The sequence below is a fragment of the Vicugna pacos genome, chromosome 3 (genome assembly GCF_048564905.1).
Source record: "Vicugna pacos chromosome 3, VicPac4, whole genome shotgun sequence".
Lineage (NCBI taxonomy): Eukaryota > Metazoa > Chordata > Mammalia > Artiodactyla > Camelidae > Vicugna > Vicugna pacos.
Genome location: NC_132989.1, coordinates 72,749,235 through 72,769,976, shown reverse-complemented (window position 1 = coordinate 72,769,976; position 20,742 = coordinate 72,749,235). Strand labels below are relative to the sequence as shown.

General features: G+C 31.8%; 1 protein-coding gene and 1 long non-coding RNA gene across 4 annotated transcripts in view; one reads left to right on the top strand and one right to left on the bottom strand.

Moving 5' to 3' along the window:
• FCHO2 (FCH and mu domain containing endocytic adaptor 2) overlaps window positions 1-20,742 on the top strand; it is a 109,540-nt gene that overhangs the window by 68,856 nt on the left and 19,942 nt on the right. For all 3 annotated transcript variants that reach the window (XM_072958535.1, XM_072958534.1, XM_072958533.1), the window contains 8 exons: window positions 2,123-2,183; window positions 2,468-2,640; window positions 4,289-4,300; window positions 4,654-4,678; window positions 5,952-5,994; window positions 8,243-8,334; window positions 13,555-13,658; window positions 18,355-18,484. In XM_072958535.1, the coding sequence (XP_072814636.1) occupies window positions 2,123-2,183; window positions 2,468-2,640; window positions 4,289-4,300; window positions 4,654-4,678; window positions 5,952-5,994; window positions 8,243-8,334; window positions 13,555-13,658; window positions 18,355-18,484 (640 nt within the window). The remainder of the gene's footprint in view (window positions 1-2,122; window positions 2,184-2,467; window positions 2,641-4,288; window positions 4,301-4,653; window positions 4,679-5,951; window positions 5,995-8,242; window positions 8,335-13,554; window positions 13,659-18,354; window positions 18,485-20,742) is intronic.
• Window positions 2,566-20,742, bottom strand: part of LOC140695652 (uncharacterized) — a 53,021-nt gene continuing 34,844 nt past the window's right edge. The window contains exons 2-3 of the long non-coding RNA XR_012071388.1: window positions 13,815-13,853; window positions 2,566-2,638 (exon numbers count right to left, since the gene is read on the bottom strand). This is a non-coding gene — a long non-coding RNA (uncharacterized lncRNA). The remainder of the gene's footprint in view (window positions 2,639-13,814; window positions 13,854-20,742) is intronic.

The window sequence follows — 20,742 nt, the reverse complement described above, 5'->3', positions numbered from 1 at the left end:
TTTTTTTTTTTTTACTGGATTATTTGAACTTTTTTTAGAATTTCATTTTGATTTATAGTTGTTGTTTTTTTAAGTGTTATCACCTTGTGTATCTTTTTAAGTAGCTGCTGTGGGTCACTCTTCAGTACCTTCAGATAGTTGTTTGTTTATTTTGACCGGAGTTTATAGTTGTAATCTACAGGAGATTGATTCAAAAGCAGTTTATTCAGTCTTAACAGAGAACAGCTCAGTATTATTTAAAATTATTACATTGTCCTGTATAAAGTATTGTAAACAAATTTAAAAGTAGTGGCAGTGGCAGTTCCCAGATAAAACCTCTAGGAAACCCAATATCTGGTATGTTTCTAGGGTACTGGGAATAGGAATAAAGTATTTTGAAAAAATTTTTTAATTCTGATTTCTGATGAATCCACATTTGTCAAAGCTTCTTTGTTTTTAAAGTATTTTAAAATGTTATTTGCATACTAGCAAGCAACATATAGAACTCAAAGAAAATGCTTTACTTGTAGGGTCATAATTACATCAGTTGTCATCTTTTTATATGGAATCTGCTCTTTACCCTATATTAGATTTTTCACTTCTAGGCTTTAATCCAGTCTGTTAAGTCACTGCTGGCTACATTAGACTGTTTTTTCAGCTTGGAGGCTATAGCTGTGTAAACCTTGTGCTGGGCCTGTCAGATTAGCGATCCTTCCTATTTCTCTTGCTGAGCTTTAGCAAGTGATTGGAGGAAGAATGGCAAACTGCCAGGAGATGGATATTGGCTGCCCAATTATATAGAACTAGTAAACCCTGGCATTTCTTGGCAGTCTTTTTTCTTTTCTTTCTTTCCCATTTTTAAAACTTACTTGGAAGTAAATTCTAACCTGCAAAAAATATGAGAATAAAATAGTACAAAGTATATACCTTTAACTTTTTACTGCATTTGCTTTAACAGTTGCATTTTCCGTATATATGTGCATGTGTTTATATGTGTATAGTTTTTTTTCTGATCCATTTGAGCATAAATTTTATATTCTGTTGTCAAACCACAAAAGCATATTTAGATGTGTCCCTCTCTCCTTTATCCCTTTTGCTCAATTGTCCTCCCTTCTTAGGTAGCCAACTTTATTGTGTTCTGATTTATCCTTCCAGCAGTTTTTCTTAATAATGATAAGCAGATATCTATATGGTTTTTTAATTTCTTACTTAAAAGATACTATACTATACATGTTCTTTTGTACTTAGTTTTTTTTCAGTTAGCAGTATTTCCCAGAAGTCACTCCATATTGCTTCATAGAAACCCTTCTCATTTTTTTAATAGCTGCATAATACTTCATTTTGTGTATGAAGTTTATTCAACTATGCTTGGACATTTAGTACTTTCCAGCAATTTTGAGTAAAAATATTCTCTGATAAATAACCTTGTTGCACATGTATTTTTACATTCTTGGGGGTGTATCTTTGGGGTAAATTCCTAGAAACAATTCCTGCATGGATGAGTAAACACATACATATTTTTGTTAGATATTGCTAAATTTCTCTCTGTAGCATTGTACTGTTTTGTACTTATGCCAGCAAAGTATAAGAGTACATTTCCTCACAGCTTTGCCAACAGAGTATATTTTCAGACTCTTGAATTTTTGCCAGTCTCATGGGTAAGAGATGGTATTTTAATGTAGTTTAAATTTTCTTGGTAGTCTTTTATTTCTGTTTTTTTTGTTCTGTATTTATAATAGATATTACCATGTACTTAAGCTGTCAGTCCTTTGATTTTACCACCTCTCTTCCCTGGACACACACAGTCTTATGCCTTTTTCTTCCACTTTGAAGATTTGGGTGAAAACTTGGTTATCCACAGAACTGCTGGCATGCCTACCCACACACCTATTCTCTTCCTTTCAGTGTTTCTCCTGTTTGTTTTGCAGTGCTTTTCTCTTTCAGATCATCTGAATCATGGAGTATAATTTGAAGTCGATTAAAAAGATATAATTTTCCCACAGGTTTAATAATTTTGTTAATCTACTGATATCTGATAAATTATAAAGCCCCTCAGTAATAGTTAAGGCTATTTTGCTAACTTTTAAGGTTTTCACAGCTGGAACTATTGTTATAGTAAAGTTTTTTTTTTCTTTCCCCCCAGAACATTCCTGATGTAGATGAAGAGGGCTATAGTATAAAACCAGAAGCAAATCAGAATGATATCCTTTCATAATCTGGATATTCTATGGATTGTGTTGGCATATAAGTAGACATTTACAGCAAAATAATCTATTATTTTATAAAGACTCTTACTCTTCAGATTTTTAATTACAATAAAATTCTTTTGTGTCCTTTATTTGACATGTTATTAATATTAGTAGTTACATTTCTGGTAAAGTCTATCTTACCTCTTTTTGTTGTTGTTGTTCCTTTTTATAAATATGTGAAAAATTTGTTGTGCATTAAGGTAACTTAAAAACTGAATTCTTTAACTGATACTCACATACCAAAGAGAACCATTTCTACTCATCTAGTGATTCTGATTCTGAAGATGAAGAACCAAAGAAATACCGGATAGAAATCAAACCTATGCATCCAAATAACTCACATCACACAATGGCTTCATTGGATGAATTAAAAGTATCTATAGGAAATATAACTCTCTCCCCAGCGGTATCTGTAAGTAAGAAAATGAGCAAGTCACTTACAGTTTTTATACGGAAGCCTTAGTTTGTTTAATGTCATCTACCTGCATCTGGTTAGTTTTAGAACTAATAAAAAATAAAACATCACTTAGCAATAATTAAGCATGTTGGATGAGGAAATATTTAATTTATAATTTTTTCAGCTTTATTGAGGTATATCATTTATAATTTTTATACAGGCAAGTGAATTTGTGAATTTCGCTCAGTTTTATTTCCTTTTGAATGTATTTTAAACAAAAATTCAGAAAATCCACTATTTCTGCCATTTGTACTATAAGTAGTGTTGTCTCAGGCAGAATTTTGTGAATGGGCAGTGTTAATCTCTTCCTCATCTAATTTTAAAAGTTTTTCATTCATTTTTTGGATGAACTTTTTATAAAAGAGAGTTCCATAAAAAAGAATTTAAAGATTAAATTATATCTTTGCATTTTTTTTTGTCTTTCACTGTATTGTTTGTTTTTCCATAGTTTTCATACAAAGAGAGGTACAGATAAGAATTCTTACTGGTTACTTATTCAATTCTGAGATTCTTAATAGCTTTGAGGGAGAAAAAAATCATCATAATAGATCTTTCTATTGATGTCATACTCTTAAATTCAGAAATGTTAAACTATGGGAAAAAGTATATCTTAGAATGTCAATTTAGTTTATCTGTACATACTTATCGTAATTGTTTTTAGAACTCTTCTTTTTTGGGGGGGGCGGTAATTAGGTTTATTTATTTAATGGAGGTACTGGGGATTGAACCCAGGACCTTGTGCATGCTAAGCACATACTCTACCACTGAGCTATACCCTCCCCCCCATTTAGTATTTTTTTTAATGGAGGTTCTAGAGATTGAATCCAGGACCTCCTGTATGCTAAGTATGTGCTCTACCACTGAGCCATACCCTCCCCCACCTAAAACCATTCTTGATAATGAAGAATAAAAGTTCACACTATTTCGTATTGTTATGTAATTAAATATTGTAAGTAGTCTATATGTATTTGTTTGGAAAAAATGTTTTTTTCCCTAGTCGTGCACTTTAAGAATTTAATTTGAGAACTATTTTTTCCACCAAAAGAGATTTCTGAAGTGAGGTTTTATTCGACCATTTCTACTTAGCTTATTAAGATTAATGCCAAGATTAAATTATGGTGTGTGTATATATATATATATGAAGTAGGAAGTTGTGAAACCATTAAAAATTTTTTGTGTAAGAGCATAATAACTAGTTTAAAATACATACGCAAATAAAAGCCTGGAGGAAATATACATCAAAATGTTAAACATCCATCTTGGGTAGTGAGATAATTGATCGTTTGTGCTCTTCTCTATTTTTAAAAAAACAGTAAACATAATTTTGTACTCAGAAGATAAATAATAATAAAAAATTTAATACTTAATATTGGGTTTGAAAGAGGATCTCACAATTTTATTGCCCAGTTTATCTAGCTTAAGTTCTTTTCCCTCCAAAAGTGTATGTATGTGTTCTTAGGTGTATAGATTTTAGGTATGTTTCAGAAGGGAATAGATGGATGACTAGGGAAATGTGATATTTTAAATTATAGAATGAACACTTTTTCTTTTTTCTTATTTTTTAACACTATTTTTTCTTTTCCCTTCTATGTACTACTGCTAGAGACACAGTCCAGTAAGTGCAAGATTTTATGTTTTTACCTGTTGACTTTAAAAAAAATCATTATGTTTGAACATTGATTTTCACAATATTTGTGTTTTTAAATTAGCAAGCCATGGTATCTTGCTATATAGATAATTAGTATTTTGAAACTTTTTGTTGAATGTTAAAGGTATATGTATTTTTTAAATTATAAGACAAAAAACTACTGAAAGTATTTTCTGTAATCTTTTTATGTAAATACAGTTTACAATTGAGCAGATACATTAAAAATAACTTAAAATTAGTTCTCAGTATTGACATTTTACCAGATATTTTATTACCAAATTATTTGTTTAATGGCACTTATTTTTATATTTCTGTTTTAGGTGCAGATGAATCGGAATTCATCTAGTAAGTCTGATGTTTAAATTGGTTATTTTAAGTCTATTTAAGTTTATCAGGCAATGTGCTAAGCTTATAGCCTAACATATACAGTTGTAGAAATCGTCTTTTCTCATCATGAGCCTTAATGACAGACTAGAAAGATACTTACTTTACAACAGAAGACAACTTATCTATATTATTTTTTTTTAGTGTTGAGACATACCTTAAACTTTAACATGCTTATTTAGAAGCTACTCTTTGGCTCTGCTGATTTCTGAAAAATGTAGCCATGTATTAAACTGTTTAACTGGCATAACTTCCTCATGACCCAGAACTATAACATCAGTCCCAGTGAAAATTCTAGCACAATTACAAAGACCCGTTAAACTCATAACAAATATCAAACTAAAAGTAGGATTTTACTTTTAAAAATAAGTGGTAAGTAGCTTGATAAGGTATGTGAAGAAAATGAGTATAAAGGAAGTCTACTGAGTTATGACGATGAGGGAAAAACTCAGAAAGATGGAGAACAACACAATAAGCACTTTGAGGCAAAATAACCAACCAAACTGAATCAAATGAAGGAATGTGGTTTGAATGAGTATCAGTGTACACTGTGGTATTCCTCATAGTTTGTTGCAGTTACCCATGTTGATATATTAGCCATTGCTTGGTGTTTGTTGCAAAACATTAAGGTGCAGGGAAAATTACTTATGAACCAACAGGACTATTGCATTACTGATGCTGTTGCCCTGTGTACCGGTTGCTTTTGATTCATATTAGAAATGCAAAAGGTAGCAAAATAGACTAAGTTGTTGTAAAAATTTTATTTTTCAAAATAGGATGTGTTTCAAGAGTTAATAACTACTTTTGGCCAATATAATAATCACTAATAATATCATTAGAACTTGAAAAATGCCTTCATGATTCTTCAGTTAAAATTCTTAAGTAATACGTAAGAATTTAGACATTTGTTCTAATTTTATTGAAGCCCATATATTTTTCACAGCAGTTTAATGAATATGATGGTTTAGTTGATTTAAGTCATTTCTTACTAAAGCTATTAGAAGAAATAAAAATTTAGCAGAAATTCAGCTAAATATTCTTAAGCATGGTAGAAAACTTATTAAAGACATGTTCCTTTTCTTTGTAATTGTTTAAATTATATATATATATATGTTATTAATGCCATATTTTTTAAATTGTTCATGGACTACTATATGTGTAGTATTTCTCTCTATATTAAAATATTTTTATTACTCAGATTATTTTTTTCATAATATTTCAATTTTTTGATTAGGTGAAGAGTTAACAAAATCGAAGCCATCTGCTGCATCCAATGAGTAAGTTCCACATTAAAAAAATTTTTTTAATAGACTATTTTTTAGAGCAATTTTAGGTTCACAGCTAGTTTGAGTGGAAGGTATAGAGATTTTTGCATATACACTTTCCCTCCACATACACCAAACCCCTCCTGAACTGTTAGAATCACCCACCAGAATAGCACATTTGTCAAAACTGATGAACCTACATTGACACATCATTATCACCGTTAAGTCCAAGGTTTAGATTAGTGTTCACTCTTGGTGTTGTATAACCTATAAGTTTTGACAAATAGTTAATGACATGTATCCATCATTATAGTATCATACAGAAAAATTTCACTGCCCTAAAAATCCTGTGTCCCTGCCCATTGCAATTTAATTTTTAAAATTTAAACATGAAAAATTTTCTTCTTTTGTCCTTTTTTTCTAGAGAGTTTTATTATCTCTGCAGCTTTAATTCCAGTAGAGTGTTTTTAATCATCCTTTTCCTAAGCTGTGAAACATCATGTGGAATTTTTAGATGTTTTAAATTATTTCTCATTTGATAATATTTCTTTTTATGATAATTAACAAAAAACCCATTCACCTATTTTGGCCTTGACGTCCTCACTGCTTCTGAATAAATGATGATATCCCAAATTCATACACATCTGTATTTCAACTAATTAGTTATTCTCATGGAAATTTTGTTTTCCTTCAGTTTTTTTGTGACCTTATAAAATAAAACTGTATACTTTATGACCCTCAAAATGAAGAAGTATCTCAACTTAGTTGAAAAAAGAGAGGTCTAGAAGACATGTTGCAAGCTCTTCTTTAAAAAAAAAATGTGTGTGTGTATAAAGCCAGTGTTGCATAGGTCCTTTTTCACTTCTGTATTTACCAATAAGACTACTTTCTTTTCATGTTTTTTTGTATGAGTAAAAGTAGACTTAATTAGAGGGGTAGTTTAAAATTGAAACTTTTGAAGCTAGGCACTAACTGAGCAGAGTGGTGGTATTCATTTGATTTGTCATATTTAAAGAGAAGTTTAGTGTTTTAAGACTTTGTTTTTAAGAATCATTTATGCAGTTGTGATTCTAGGTGTTATCATGTGACTGTGCTTCCATGTGGGTGCATGCTGAAATACTAGATACATGTTTCTTAGATAACTGTATTATAGTGGGCCTGTTTTCTAAGATTTTTGAAAAATATTTTAAATAATGGCAGATTGATACATTAAATATTTTAAAATGAGGATTAATGTTCTCTTTTATGCTGTAAATATATACAATTTTTATTTGTCAGTCAAATCTCAGTAAAGCTGGATTTAAGAAAAAGAAGTGGTAGCAAAGATCACATGCTCAAGATCCTAGAGATTAGGCATCTTAAAAGGGCTGTGACTAATATGAAAAAGAGAAACATTTATATAAAAGTCTTTATTAAATACACACTAAAGAGCCAGGAGTTGAATCCTGAGAGTAACTGGGTCCAGTGGATTCCATGAAGTCAGTGGAAGAAAATCTTTGGTTATACATGTTGTTTTTGAAACTAGACTGCTGATACTCTTAATTTTGTCCATGGTTTTGGTAACCTCATAAAAAGGCATATATGACCCAGACATTTTGCTAGACCGACTTAGTGGCCCAGGTAGTGGATTGCCTAGGGAAAAACCCCACCTATGCACGATCTACTCTAGTGATCAGACCTTTGAAGTTTATATAGATGGGGCTTAAGCCACCATTCTGTACTTAAAAAGTACTTTAAAAAAATCTTTTACCCTTTTTCTTCATCTTTGAAAGTAAGTATGGCCTTTTAAAATTTCTACCTGATTTTCTATCACTTAAGAAATTTTCTGTCCAAGACTGGATGCTAGATGTGAATGGGCAGACCTGACACTACTGTAGAATTAATTAGCTATGCTACCATAGATAGGCAGGTCATTTAGACTCTGTGCTGCTTTTCATTTGTAAAGCTGAAATTATTTCCATTCTGAGGCCCCCTAAGATTGTTAGAATATAACAAGATTTAATCAGTGGGGATTAATCTCTACTCTCCCTTACCGACCTCACATAATGTTATTGTAGGTTTGCTTATAGCAGTTAATAAATACCAGTTTATGAAATCTGCTAATTAAATTTCTTCAAATAGTCAACTGGCAGAATATCTAACTCTTTAATCATATATACTGAGCTGTTACAATTTTTCTATGAAATAAAAACAAGTGACTAGATTTTGTACTAATAAAATACTCCTTTGCTTAAAATCTACTTTTAAAATGTTATGGCAGTAAAGGGAACAGTGATTTACTTGCTTGGGACCCCCTGTTTGGACCATCTCTTGATTCATCTTCTTCAGCTTCACTAACTTCGTCATCATCAGGTAAATATATATATATATGTATTTTTTTAACTGTAAAGGAATGCAGTAGTTACTTTTTTCTAATTCATTTATTCATTACTTGTATGTTGTACTTAATGATCAAAAATTTTTTAACTTGTCCTCTATCATATTGCCAGATCAGAGTGATTTTATACTGTTTTTGTTAACATACCTTAAAGACACCATGGCTTTAAGAATGAAAATTTATCAAACACCAACTTTTTTTCATTTATATATTATATATTTATTTCTAGGTATCATTTATATATCAGTGCCCAAATAATAATTCTCAATATTATTCAACTGCATGTATACATTAATCTAATCAGTCCTATCTTGATGGACACTCAAGTTGCATCTGATTTTCTAGTATTATAAACATCTGTGGATATAATAAATTTTGTGCACATCTCATATCCTTATAATAATTTACCAATGCAAGATTTATGAATCATAAAGTAGGCCCATTGATGCTTATTGCCAAACTGCCTTCCAGAAAGGTTTTAGCACTTCCCAAGAAATGCATGAAAGAACTTGGTGAATGAATTTTAGTTGTTGTTTTTGGCAAGAATATATTAAATTTCTCTTTTCTTCAAAATATTAAAATCCCATTTGTCAAGAATCAAAACATGTTTAATAAAACTGCTTATTTAAAATGAGAAAATAAAATCAGTTTAAGTTGATCTTCAGCCTTCCCTGGGATTTCAGAAATGCCAGTTGGGGTTAAGGGAGTGCTGGAGTGGTGGGAAGAGAACTTGAATTGATGGAGTTCCTGCTACGTCTCTCCTGAAATCTGCACATTCTATTTGATTTCACCTCATTAACTGCTATATGGAATCCTTCTTATTGTCTCTGTATTATATAGATGAAAAAAAATAAAGCTCAGAGATGACCAGGAACTTTATATAACTAGGAAATGAAGCATGGACTCAAACCTGAGTCTTACTGATTCTAAAGTCTTTGTTCTATTTATCACACACTGGCAGATTAACAAAATAATAACATAAATACTAATATTTAAAATTGGACTGTTTAGAAACTAAATGTTTTAAAAAGAAATTATAAATGGATTTTAGGCAACCTTAACCTGAAACAATTAGGAATTTTGAAGAGAAAGTATTAGGTGATGTGCACCTAAACTTGTAAAACAGCAAGAAACAGTCACTAGATAATTGAACATATTCTAAAGTGGCATTATAGCCTCTCTCAATGGGGCTTTGTTACTATTTTGCTTTAGGAAACTAATCTTACTAATAGATTTTGTAAGTAAAACAATTGTACAAGAAAAACTGAAGTTGTAATAACATCTCTTTTTTGTTTAGTGAAAATGTCAGAATAGTGTTTTTGTTTTTAGATTGAAAGGAGTCCTAAGCAATGTTTTTTAATTTTGTTAATATTCTTTTATGACTTATTTTTTAAATCTTTAATAAAAATTTTCACTGTTATTACATAGTTTTTAGTTATATAGAAATTTCTTCATAACACCCTTTGTTTTTTGCTGTTTCCTTCAGCACAGCCTCATTCTTCTCAAAAACATGCCCTCTTCTTGCTCCCTGTCTAAAGAATGTTTTGCCCATATCACTTTCAACCTCAGGTAGAAAATAATACATTTTCATTCAGCTGTCATTTGATGTTTAGTAGGTAGGAAATGATAAAAAATTAACCTTTTGTGTGTTTTAAAATTTATTTTGGTATGCCTTTTAAAACCTTCCTATTTATTCTGAAAAATAATGTCAAATTATTTTTCCCTTCAAAGAATGTTAGTGATGTTGAAAAGACATTCTGCTATGTAGTAATTATGATTATGTCTTCACTTGAGCAGAATATAATTATTGATAAAAACTTATGAATACATTATGATGTTTTATAAGACTCGTTCTAAGTGAAATTGTGAAATAGGTATTTTGTCTTAAATTTTCTTTCACCTCTTTGCAGTGCATCTCTCCCATCTTAACATTATCTACACAGGTACCCATTTTCACATTTTCGCAAGGTGTGGTTTGTCAGATTATTCCCTACTCTCTTCTGTCTCTTTAAGAATCTTAATTCATTAGTGACACCATCTCAGCTAAAGCAGTCTCAAAGAAAATAATTCTAGTTAATAACTGATAAATGTTGTTGTATGTTTAAAAAGCATACTTAGAGCTTGGTATAGAAGTAGTTTCAGTTGCTTCTTCCACCATGTAGATACATAAATAAACATTACGTATCATTTACATATAAATAAATTTATATATAATAAAATATTTATATGTAATTTAATGTAAATATGTCACATCTACTTCCTTTTTGATAAAGTGCTAGTATGGACCATCTCTCCTCTACCCGTGGATTAACTGAGCACCTGAGTTCTGTAAAAACCCCACAGAATTATCTTTTGAAAAATATTAGGCTAAGTTTTATATATTAAATCCAAAACTGATTAATTCCTCTTACTTCCTAACAGTTTCAAGTTTTATTACTAGCCAGACAGGCACTTTGTCGAGTAACACATGTATAAAGCACTATCACTGTGATACCTTGTCATATCTTTTTAGACTTTTACTGTTAACATTACCTTTTGCTCCTCTGGGAAACAGGAATAATTCTGCCTTTATATATTTTTGGACCTCAAATATTACTCATCTATATTTTAAGTTTCTTATTTCTCCTATTTATCTTCCTTGGTTAATATAAAGTTGGGTTTCAAGCTCTTTTCCATGTATTAAATTTTTCTAGCTTTGAGTAATTAAAGTAACATTAACCTGAAATAAGAATTACTTGGCTATATAGATTTATATTTTATTTCTAGAATTTTTCTGTTACTTCTTGTTTTCAATTGCTTTCCTCTTCTTCTGTTGACCTTAATGAACAGAATACAGCTTTACTTTTCTCTCCCAAACTGACTTGTCTGGGTGTGTAACAATTGAATCTTTACTTGAAACCAGGTCAGATTTTAGGTCTAGAAAACCCATTACCAGACTGTTCCATCAACCCTCTATGTTATCCTGCTGTAACACCACCACTAGCCAGCATAAATTTCCTTTTGCTTCATGGTTGTAGTCAGTGGATTTCCTTTACTGATGAACTTGTTAAAATTACTGACTCCAGTGGCACTTATAAGGCTTTCCAGAGATGCACTATAAAGTTGAAAATACCTTTGGGTTCCTTGATGCTTTGGATGACAGATCTTCTAACAGCTGCATCTCTGAGGATCAAAGTGGCCTTTGCCATACTATTACATATCCTGAAAAACTACTAACAGAAGCAGCTAACAATGCTGCTAATTTTTCTTCTGCATTATCATTACTTCTGGATTCTAGATTAGTCTGTACCTTTGTTCAGGCGAAGAATGCTACAGGAAACATGCTTTGTCCCTTCCCCTTAGGTAATGTCAGAAGGCAGATGTAGATTAGCTCTTATTGCCTATGTTTTTATACTTTACAAGTCACTTCCTATTTCTTGAAATACTGTATCTAATAGACATTTTTTAGAAGTGAGCTCCACCACCAGCACCACCACCACAAAACACAATTAAGATACTTAAGCCTGTAATCAATTGTAGTAATCTCTTTCAGAGGCTCCTAAAAGCAGTACCTAATTGCCATACAGAGATAGATTTATAATTTATAAATTTACTATTAACTTACAATTAATAGATTCATTTGTAAACAGTGATGTTAATAGATATTGTATTAACTTTTTTCAAAAAGCAAATTCTGATTATTTGAAGGAGCTGAACTTCAACTGGGCTTGATATGAGTCAATCTAAATGCCATTTGGACAGGTCACATGATCATTAATGAAGCTTCAGGAGTGAATGTCTCTACTATGTTAAGCTCTATCACAAGCTTGAAATAACTTGAGTATTGGTCAGTGCTGGTTTCATTGATAGTGAACATATCTTCAAAGTAAATATGTCATGGCTCAGAGAAGTGTTATGGTCCTCAGGCTAGTGCACATTTCTTTCAATGTACAGCTTAAAGCAGGGGTGCAGCATGAAAGAACTGGTGCTGACTGGAAGAAGGATCTAAGCTTGATTTCTTATCAGCTTTTTGATGTTTTCTTCAAGCAGTCTCAACTGTGCTTGCATCCTTTCTCTCTTCATATGATCTACTTTCTAAATGATTCCATACCCCCATACATTTACCTTCACTTCTGTGTGTGACTAACTTTTTTTTTTTTATGTCTTCTGTCACCTCCATGCCCTTTCCTTTCATGCCTCCACTGCTGCCCAAGCTTACTGTCCTCAGCTTTCCTGTTTGCTTCATCATGTATATGCTTAGGCCTATTCATATATTTTTAACTTTGCACATCTGTAAACTTACAGAGCTTATTGAAATACATTTCTTCCCATCCGTATTATAGTCTTCAATCTGAATTATAGCCCCATCTTTTCGAATGGTCCAAAAGGATTTGAAGATCATTTTAAGTAATTAAAGCTGGTTTAAATGTATTTGCTTCCATTCTTCACACTTGCTTTGATTATGCTAATACATGTGTGACTTTTGATGTATACTTGAATTTCATTAGTTTCTACCATGCTGAGTTATTTTTAATTAGGAATACTGAGGTTATTTAGTATTTCTGATTTATAAAATTGTAAAATTTGAAAATGGTGTTAAAATATTGAACACTAAATTTATATAGGATTTAGGAAGACTTAAGGTATGATTTTCTGTATTTACCAAAAATTAATTTTAGTGGTTTGGGGAAATTTTTTTTGGTAAACTAATGAGGTATTTTTGATTGTCACCAAAAAATGGTACAGTGTGATTCAACTTAAAAGTGAGATTTCAAATTTAATTAAGGTAATGTTTTATTTAGAGTTCATGTTATTACTCTGAAGATGTTGCGTCACAGGCTTGGTCTTGCATAACTATAAAGTTAGGAGTATTGGCAATAAACTAAAGATCTTAGACCCTAAACTGGTTAATTTTCACCAGCTAATTTATTAGATTTAATTTTTATGTGCATAAATAATTGAAACAGGAATATAATTTATAGTATGTCAGTTTAACTGAGAATTTAATGATTTTTTTCAGGAATATTATTGGTAGCTTTGAAAAAAGTGTATTTGATAGAGTCACAGCATTTCAATAAATAGCTATAGTTATATTAAAAAAAAAAACCCTGAAAAAAATGAGCTTTGAAACCTAGTCATTCTATAATAGAATGTTTTTATGTAAGGATTGCTGCATACTAATGATTTTCTTCAAATTCTCTTTTTCCACCCACCAGCCAGGCCCACAACTCCTCTTTCTATAGGCACCATTGTCCCACCTCCAAGGCCTGCTTCCAGACCAAAGCTTACTTCAGGCAAACTCAGTGGGATTAATGAAATAGTATGTACTCAGGTGTTGTTTTTTTTTTTAATTATAACTGTTTTGATTTAAAATGCAAATGTACAAATGATATTTTTCTATATGCTTCTCAAACTACAGAAAAGTTATCCCAGCTAATACTTTCTTTACTTCCCTATATTATCTTAGTGTTCATACCTGTGGAGCAAAACCATTGTTCAGGAAGAAAGAGCTCTCCTGAGAAAGTTGATAAAAGATAAAAAAATACAATTCAGTACCCATTGTTTCATAATTAAATAGCAATTTTCATATAATTCTACTTAAATTCCAATATTGAAGTCAAGTACGCAGGTAGCCCGTTCTTAGGCCTTAGAAGTACACTGCCAGGGGAGTCCTGGTAGGCATCTAGTCCATCTTTATTTTATACATAAGGAATCTGCAGTTCACATCACTTAACTGGCTTGTAAAAGTGCATATTGCTTTAAAAAAAAAAGGCATTGGTTTTCAAAAGTTGTCAGATAATGAAAATATATTAGTTCTACTCAGAGTCAGACTCTCTCAAGCCAGTCTTCTCTCCTTCAGTCTATTCTGCTTTGCTTCATCTTTTACTTGCCAGTTTAATTGCCAGAATTAAATTTCTAAATGTCAGGACTAATCTTTTTCCCGATATACATCTCCAGTGGTACTCCATAATCCATGTGGTTGAACGTTTTAAGTGAATGTACAAGGCTCTTGATAAAGTTACCTCAACAATCTGCATTACCAAACTGTCCAGCTTTCTCCTCTTTGCAGCCTAGGTTCCAGCCACTCAAAACTTTCCACTTTTCCATAAACACATGCTGTTTTATGCATCCATGTCTTCTTATTATGCTCCTTCTATCTGACATGCCCCTCAGTTTTTATGTAGGAAACTGCTCTCTTTAAGACCCTGCTAGATATCACAACCTAGGTAAAGCCTTCTTTGATTATTACTCCTCTCCTGTTGGATTTAGTCATTCTCTTCCTTACACCCATACACTTTGCTTATGCTTCTTTTAGTGCATAGATCACCTTGTATATACAGTTGACCCACAGTCGACCTCTGTGTGAGTTCTGCATCCATGGATTCAAATAATTTGGGGGGGGGACTCCAGAAATTTCCAAAAAGCAAAACAAATTTGCCACACAACAGCAACTATTTACATAGCATTTACATTGCCTGTACAACTATTTACATAGAATTTACATTGTCTTAGGTATTATAAGTAATTTAGAGATGATTTAAAGTACTCTGGAGAATGTGCTTCCTAAAGGTTATATGCAAATACTCTGTGGATACCAAGGGAGGACTACTTTTGTGTGTGTGTGCTCCCCTCACTAGAGCCTTAGCCAATTTTATATGCTTAATACTTTGCTAATGTGTTAATACTTTACATCATGCTTGTCACATGGTTCAGGATAGGAAATGTTTCATAAATAAATAAGAAAGCTAAGAGCACCAAGTGTTGAAACAGTGACGTCTTTCTTTGATCTTCTATCCAAGCTGACTTAGTGGAAGGAAAATGACAACTCAGTACAAGCTCCCAAGGAGATGGTTATTATTTAAGTGATATGAAAATTACATTTTTTTTTGAAGTATAGCCAATTACAGTATGTCAGTTTCTGGTTACAGCATTAAAAATTACTACATCTTAATGTGTTTTTTCCTGATTACAAAATCAGTGTGTGATTATGTTGTAAAATTTTGAAAATAGAGAAAACAGAAAACAAAAATTCCTTCTATATATTTCACCATCCAATAATGACCATGTTAATATTTTTATACATATCCTTTCATTATTTTTTTAATGTGTAAGTATTTATCCAGAGGTGGTAAAATGTAGATATTAAAAGCACAGGCTTGTTAGACACTAATTACCCGAGCACCATTAGACAAGTTTAGAGTCTCAATTTCCTTATGGGTAAATGAGTATGATAATAGGCTGTTTTGAGACTTAAATGAGTGAATATATGTAAAACACTTAAAGCATTGTCAAGTACAATGCTCATAAAAGTTAGTTACCATGAATGGTATATATTTTTAAATAAAAGGTCATACCTTACGTATTTTTTAATCTTCACTTGAAAATATTTGGGGAATGTTTTTCTATATCATAAATTATTCCATAATTTTCAGACTTCTTTAAAGTGGTAGAATCCTTTGTCAAATAGTCTCAAGTTGTAAGTCTATTAATTAAGTAAAAATGGGACTTTTATAATTTTTTCACATCATACTTTACTCCCTACCCAAGCCTTGAGAGCCTTCTAGAAACCACCCTCTGAGGGCTTCAGGGAACATCATTTGAAGTGGCTGCAGAGCATAAATGCTCTATCTTCTACCCTGTTATCAGCATTAAATTTTTGAAAGTTTTTAGAAATCTGATTATTTGACATTTAGTTTATTTCCAGGACTTCATTATAAAAAATGCCTTAATGAATATTTTTGTTTCTTTGCAGACACTATTTCCTTAGTAAAAGTTTTAAAAGTAAAATTCATGAACTAAATGGTATACACATTTTTAAGACTCTTGATGATTACTGTTGCAGTGCCCACCAAAAAGGTAGTGCTGATTCGAATTCTCTCCAGCTATATTGGAGTACTCTTCCTTGCATGCTTGTATGTGTATTTTCTGGAGAGAAGGCTCATACCTTTCACTCCATGCGCAAAGGGTCTATAACCACACTCTCCCTACCCCTCTACAGAGAAATCCTTATTATTCTAGAGCAGTGGTTCTCAAAGTGTGTTCCCCAGACCAGCAGCATTAGCATCACCTGGGAACTTGGCAGAAATGCAGTTTCTTTGCCCTACCTCAGACAAATCAAATTCTGGAGAGTGGCCCAGCATTTGTGTTTTAACAAGCTCTCAGAGTGACTCTGATGCATGTTAATGTTTAAGAAGTAGTATTTTAAAGTAGTGCTGTCTAATAGAAATATAAGCAGCATATACTTTAAAATTTTCTAGTATCCACATTAAAAAAAGTAGAAACAGTAAAAATAATTTTACTCAGTATATTAAACATATTTTAACATATCATCAATATAAAAATTGGGAGTTTGTATTCTTTTTGTGTATATGCAAAGTCTTCAAAATCCACTGTGTATTTTATACAGCTCAAGTTTGAACTAGCCACACATCAAGTATTAGTGGTACTGTACTGGACAGCGCCATTTGAAAGTAAGAGAAAGCCACTTGAGAGAAGAGCTGTTTTTGTTTTTTCCTAAAAAATTATGAAATGCACTTTGTAATTATGAATCATAAAGTGCAACCACATGATACCGGCCATGAGGCCATGCTGCCACAGGAAAAACAGCCCCAACAGTAGTTAAAATTTTTACAAACTTTTAAGTCAGATCAGCTGTTGAATTTAATATTTGGCCTCATGTACTGCACTACCTCCATCTGTATACATCTGCAGCCACATTTGTATACCTTGCTATATTTTTCCAACCTACTGTACATAATGAGTCATCAAAAGGCCATTCTCTGGAGCTATATTTTAAAAATAGTTGATTTGGGGGGTGTGGGGTTTACTAATTATAAAGCACTTTGGGCAGTATAATCTGATTTTTATTAAAGTACATATCTGTACATTAATATTCATGCAATGTAGAATAATTTTAATGTGTGAATGCTTCTTATGGAGTCTTTTTGGTTTGTTTTTGTCTTTTGTTTTTCTTGTTCCTCAGATAACTGGGGACAGAAACTATAATGTTTTTCTGTTCACTGCTTTGTATCTAGTACCCATGACATGACACATACTAGGCCCTAAATAAATTTGCATTCACTTAATAGTTTTATAAACAGGAAAAGGTTATTTTTAATTAAGCTCTATAGTCCGTATTTTAAAAAGTGAAATAACTCAGGAAGTGTTGCTAATACATTACAGGAACAATTAGGAATTTTGAAAGAAAAAAATCCATTCACCAAAGTAAAAGATAAATGGATTGGAATCATATTTTGTATATTTGTTGTAATTTTTAAACTAGAAAATAGGAAGATAGTAGAATTAAGATTTTCTCAAATCTCTGAATGGGGTGAACTTTCTCAATGAGGAAGCATTAACAAGGAATTATGAAAGAAAATGTGGACAGATGTGTAAATGCCAAAAGTAAAAGTAAAGGGCAAGCAATATTTAGGAAGAAAATATTTACATTAAATAAAGAAAAGGGTTAGTGAAAGCTTGGGTAATAAATACTAAGACGTCGTCCCCAGACTCAGTAAGACAAAGCTAATATAGACAATTCATAAAAGGGAAATGCCAATTTTATTTTTATCTATTAAATTAGCTACAAGTTTTAAAATTTTATTATTTTTCCTTCTCCTAAGGCTCATCCATTTATTGCTGGCAAGAATCCAGAGAAATATTTTTTTATAGGCAGTAAAGTGAGTAACCCAAAAGGGAAGCAGTTTCGCAGTGTGTATGAGAAGCCTTCACATTGTTTAATAATTTAACTTCTGAGAATGTGTCTTAAGCATACTTTTGGAAATACAGAAAATATTTTATATACCAAGATTCTCTAAACAGCATTATTTTAAAATAGCCTTTTCAGCTTTTAATATATTCTTGAAAATGACTGACATATGGCATCTCTGTGGGTTGTAAGAAACACAATAAAGTTGGTTTAGTATGTTAAAATTAATCTTACTTGATACTTCAGAATCTTTTCTGAGAAGAGGGGAATTGTTTAGCATTTTGGTACATAATATTTTGCTCTTAAGCCCAGGCCATTCAGCCCACCTGTAACGTCTAGTACCAGCCCACCTCCTGCTGCTCCATTAGCCCGGGCAGAAAGTTCTTCCTCTATCTCGTCTTCTGCTTCATTAAGTGCTGCCAATACTCCAACAGTAGGTAAGTGATTATCATCGATTACATGGGAAAGTTAGCATCCAAAATATGATCAGGCTGAGGCTTTTTTTTTAATGGGCTAGTAAAGAATTAAACATTAAACATTTTGGTTTTTTGGAAGCATACCTGGCATTATCAAACTAGCCACATTTTCCTTCTCTTTCACATTGTGTATTATCTGGAGAGAATTTTAACCATGGTTAGCACTGTTAAGAATGCATTAAATTTATAAACTACTGACCAGTATAAATAGTTGAAGGCAAAATACGATGCAGTCCTTTCTACTGTGAATTGATACTTGGATTCCTAAGAAAATTTGTTTTAAAAGCAACTGATTCAATAAAAGGGGTTTTGTGCTTGCAATCAATTTATTTTTTCTATAAGAATTTAAATCATACAGATTTAAAACTAGATATTAAGGCATAACTGTAAACCTAAACTTCACCAAACAAACTGATTATTTTATACCTAGATTTTGCTCGAGTTTTTTCTGTCATCAGTTTTATTCAATTCTTTACACAAATTCTCACCATTTTTCTTACCCACTGCTAATATAATATACAAAGCACAAAGCCACTTAAACAGAGAAGCTGTATTTCAGGAGCAACAACCTGTCATAAGAATTATAATTGTCCCCATTGCTGTTTCTCAGTAGTAAATAGTTAATCTTTGATAATAAAAATTACTGGTTTGCACTAACTGAGCATAATTCAGCAGTGCAGAAAGTGTGGTCCTTGGACCTGCAGCATCTGTCTGCATCACGTGAGAACTGATTAGAAATGCAGGCCTTCTAGGTCAGAAGCTCTGGAGTGAGGCTAGCAGTCTTTGAACAGGCCTTCCAGGCAATTCTGATGCATGTTAAGTTTGAGAATCACAGTCTTAATTTAGCTGCTTTAATTATACCCAATTTGATTTGTTAGTACACACACAAAGAAATGCATCTTCTGTGTGTAGCCATTGTAAAAATGGCATGAGTAGTATTGGCTAAAATGAGATAAACATGATTTGATTTCTAAATGTCTAAACATGATGTTACTGTCATATAGTTTTGTGAACATTACTGGTTTTCCCATCTTTCAACTTTGTGTAAATATATCCAGTAAGTCTTAAAAAACACATGGGTCCTGTTAGAAATCAGGCATGTAGTCTGGGTAAACAGAATTGCTTTAGTCCTTTCCCGTTATCTCTAGATTATTTGGAAAGTTTTCTTTTTGTGATGGGAACTTTAACTTTGATTAAATTGATAGATACTTGTTTTTAGTTTGGGTCAATGCTGGCAATAGGAGAACCACAAGTAGGTGACAGTGATGATACAGGCAGGCAGGATGTAATGTGGATTTTGTACAACAAAGTCTCTTTAAATCTACCTCAAAAGTTCTTTGTTGTGACGTTTATTCAGCTCCCTGTTCAGATTTAAGCTTTTGATTCTTTTTGTTTCTTGAAAGTATTTTCTTTTCCTGCAATATTTTGTTTTATTTAAATGTGATAGAAGATGATAATTTGATTGGGACTCTCTCTGAAATTGAAAAGCACTGTGAAACTTCACAAGGTATTGTATCAAAAGCAAATGTATGTGTTGACTAATGATCCTAAAGTGTATCTAAAATACTCTGTTACTTAATTTTTCTTTTTCCAGCAATGTACAGTGTCTCAGAAATAAGAATAACTCTAAGGTTTAACTGTCAATTTTGTACTAATTATGTCCAGTTTCTATACAAGATCCATTGATATCATTGGATAAATTATAAAAATGTACAGTATTTTTGCATTATCTTCCATCTCCCTGCTCTTCTCCCCTCAACATTAAGTATCAATAAATCTTACCTCTAAAGCTATCAGAAGCAGAGTAAAAGTGGTTAGGAAAGAAGAGTATGTCAGTTAAAGAAAAAAAAAAACTATAACACAGAAACCACCATAGCAAAAGCTGTTATACTAAACCATACATACAGTGATCTGAAGTTAGAGGCACAGAGGTAGAAAATATTTGGGAGTGAGCCCCTCTTTTTTACTCCTGAGTTGAGAGGAATTCCACAGAAATATTCATTGATTGTTACAAAGGAAGTTACCCTATATTTCAGCTTTATCTCTCTGCATTTTCAAAACACTTGCAGTGTTTAAATATGCAACAATTAAACAAGTTAGAATGCATGCTATCCTTATAAAAAATATCCAAGGAATTTATTATTTCTAAGAAATGAGTTATTCTGAATAATACAGTACAAATTTAGACTTTTTTTTTTAAGGGACTTAAGTACAGTTTC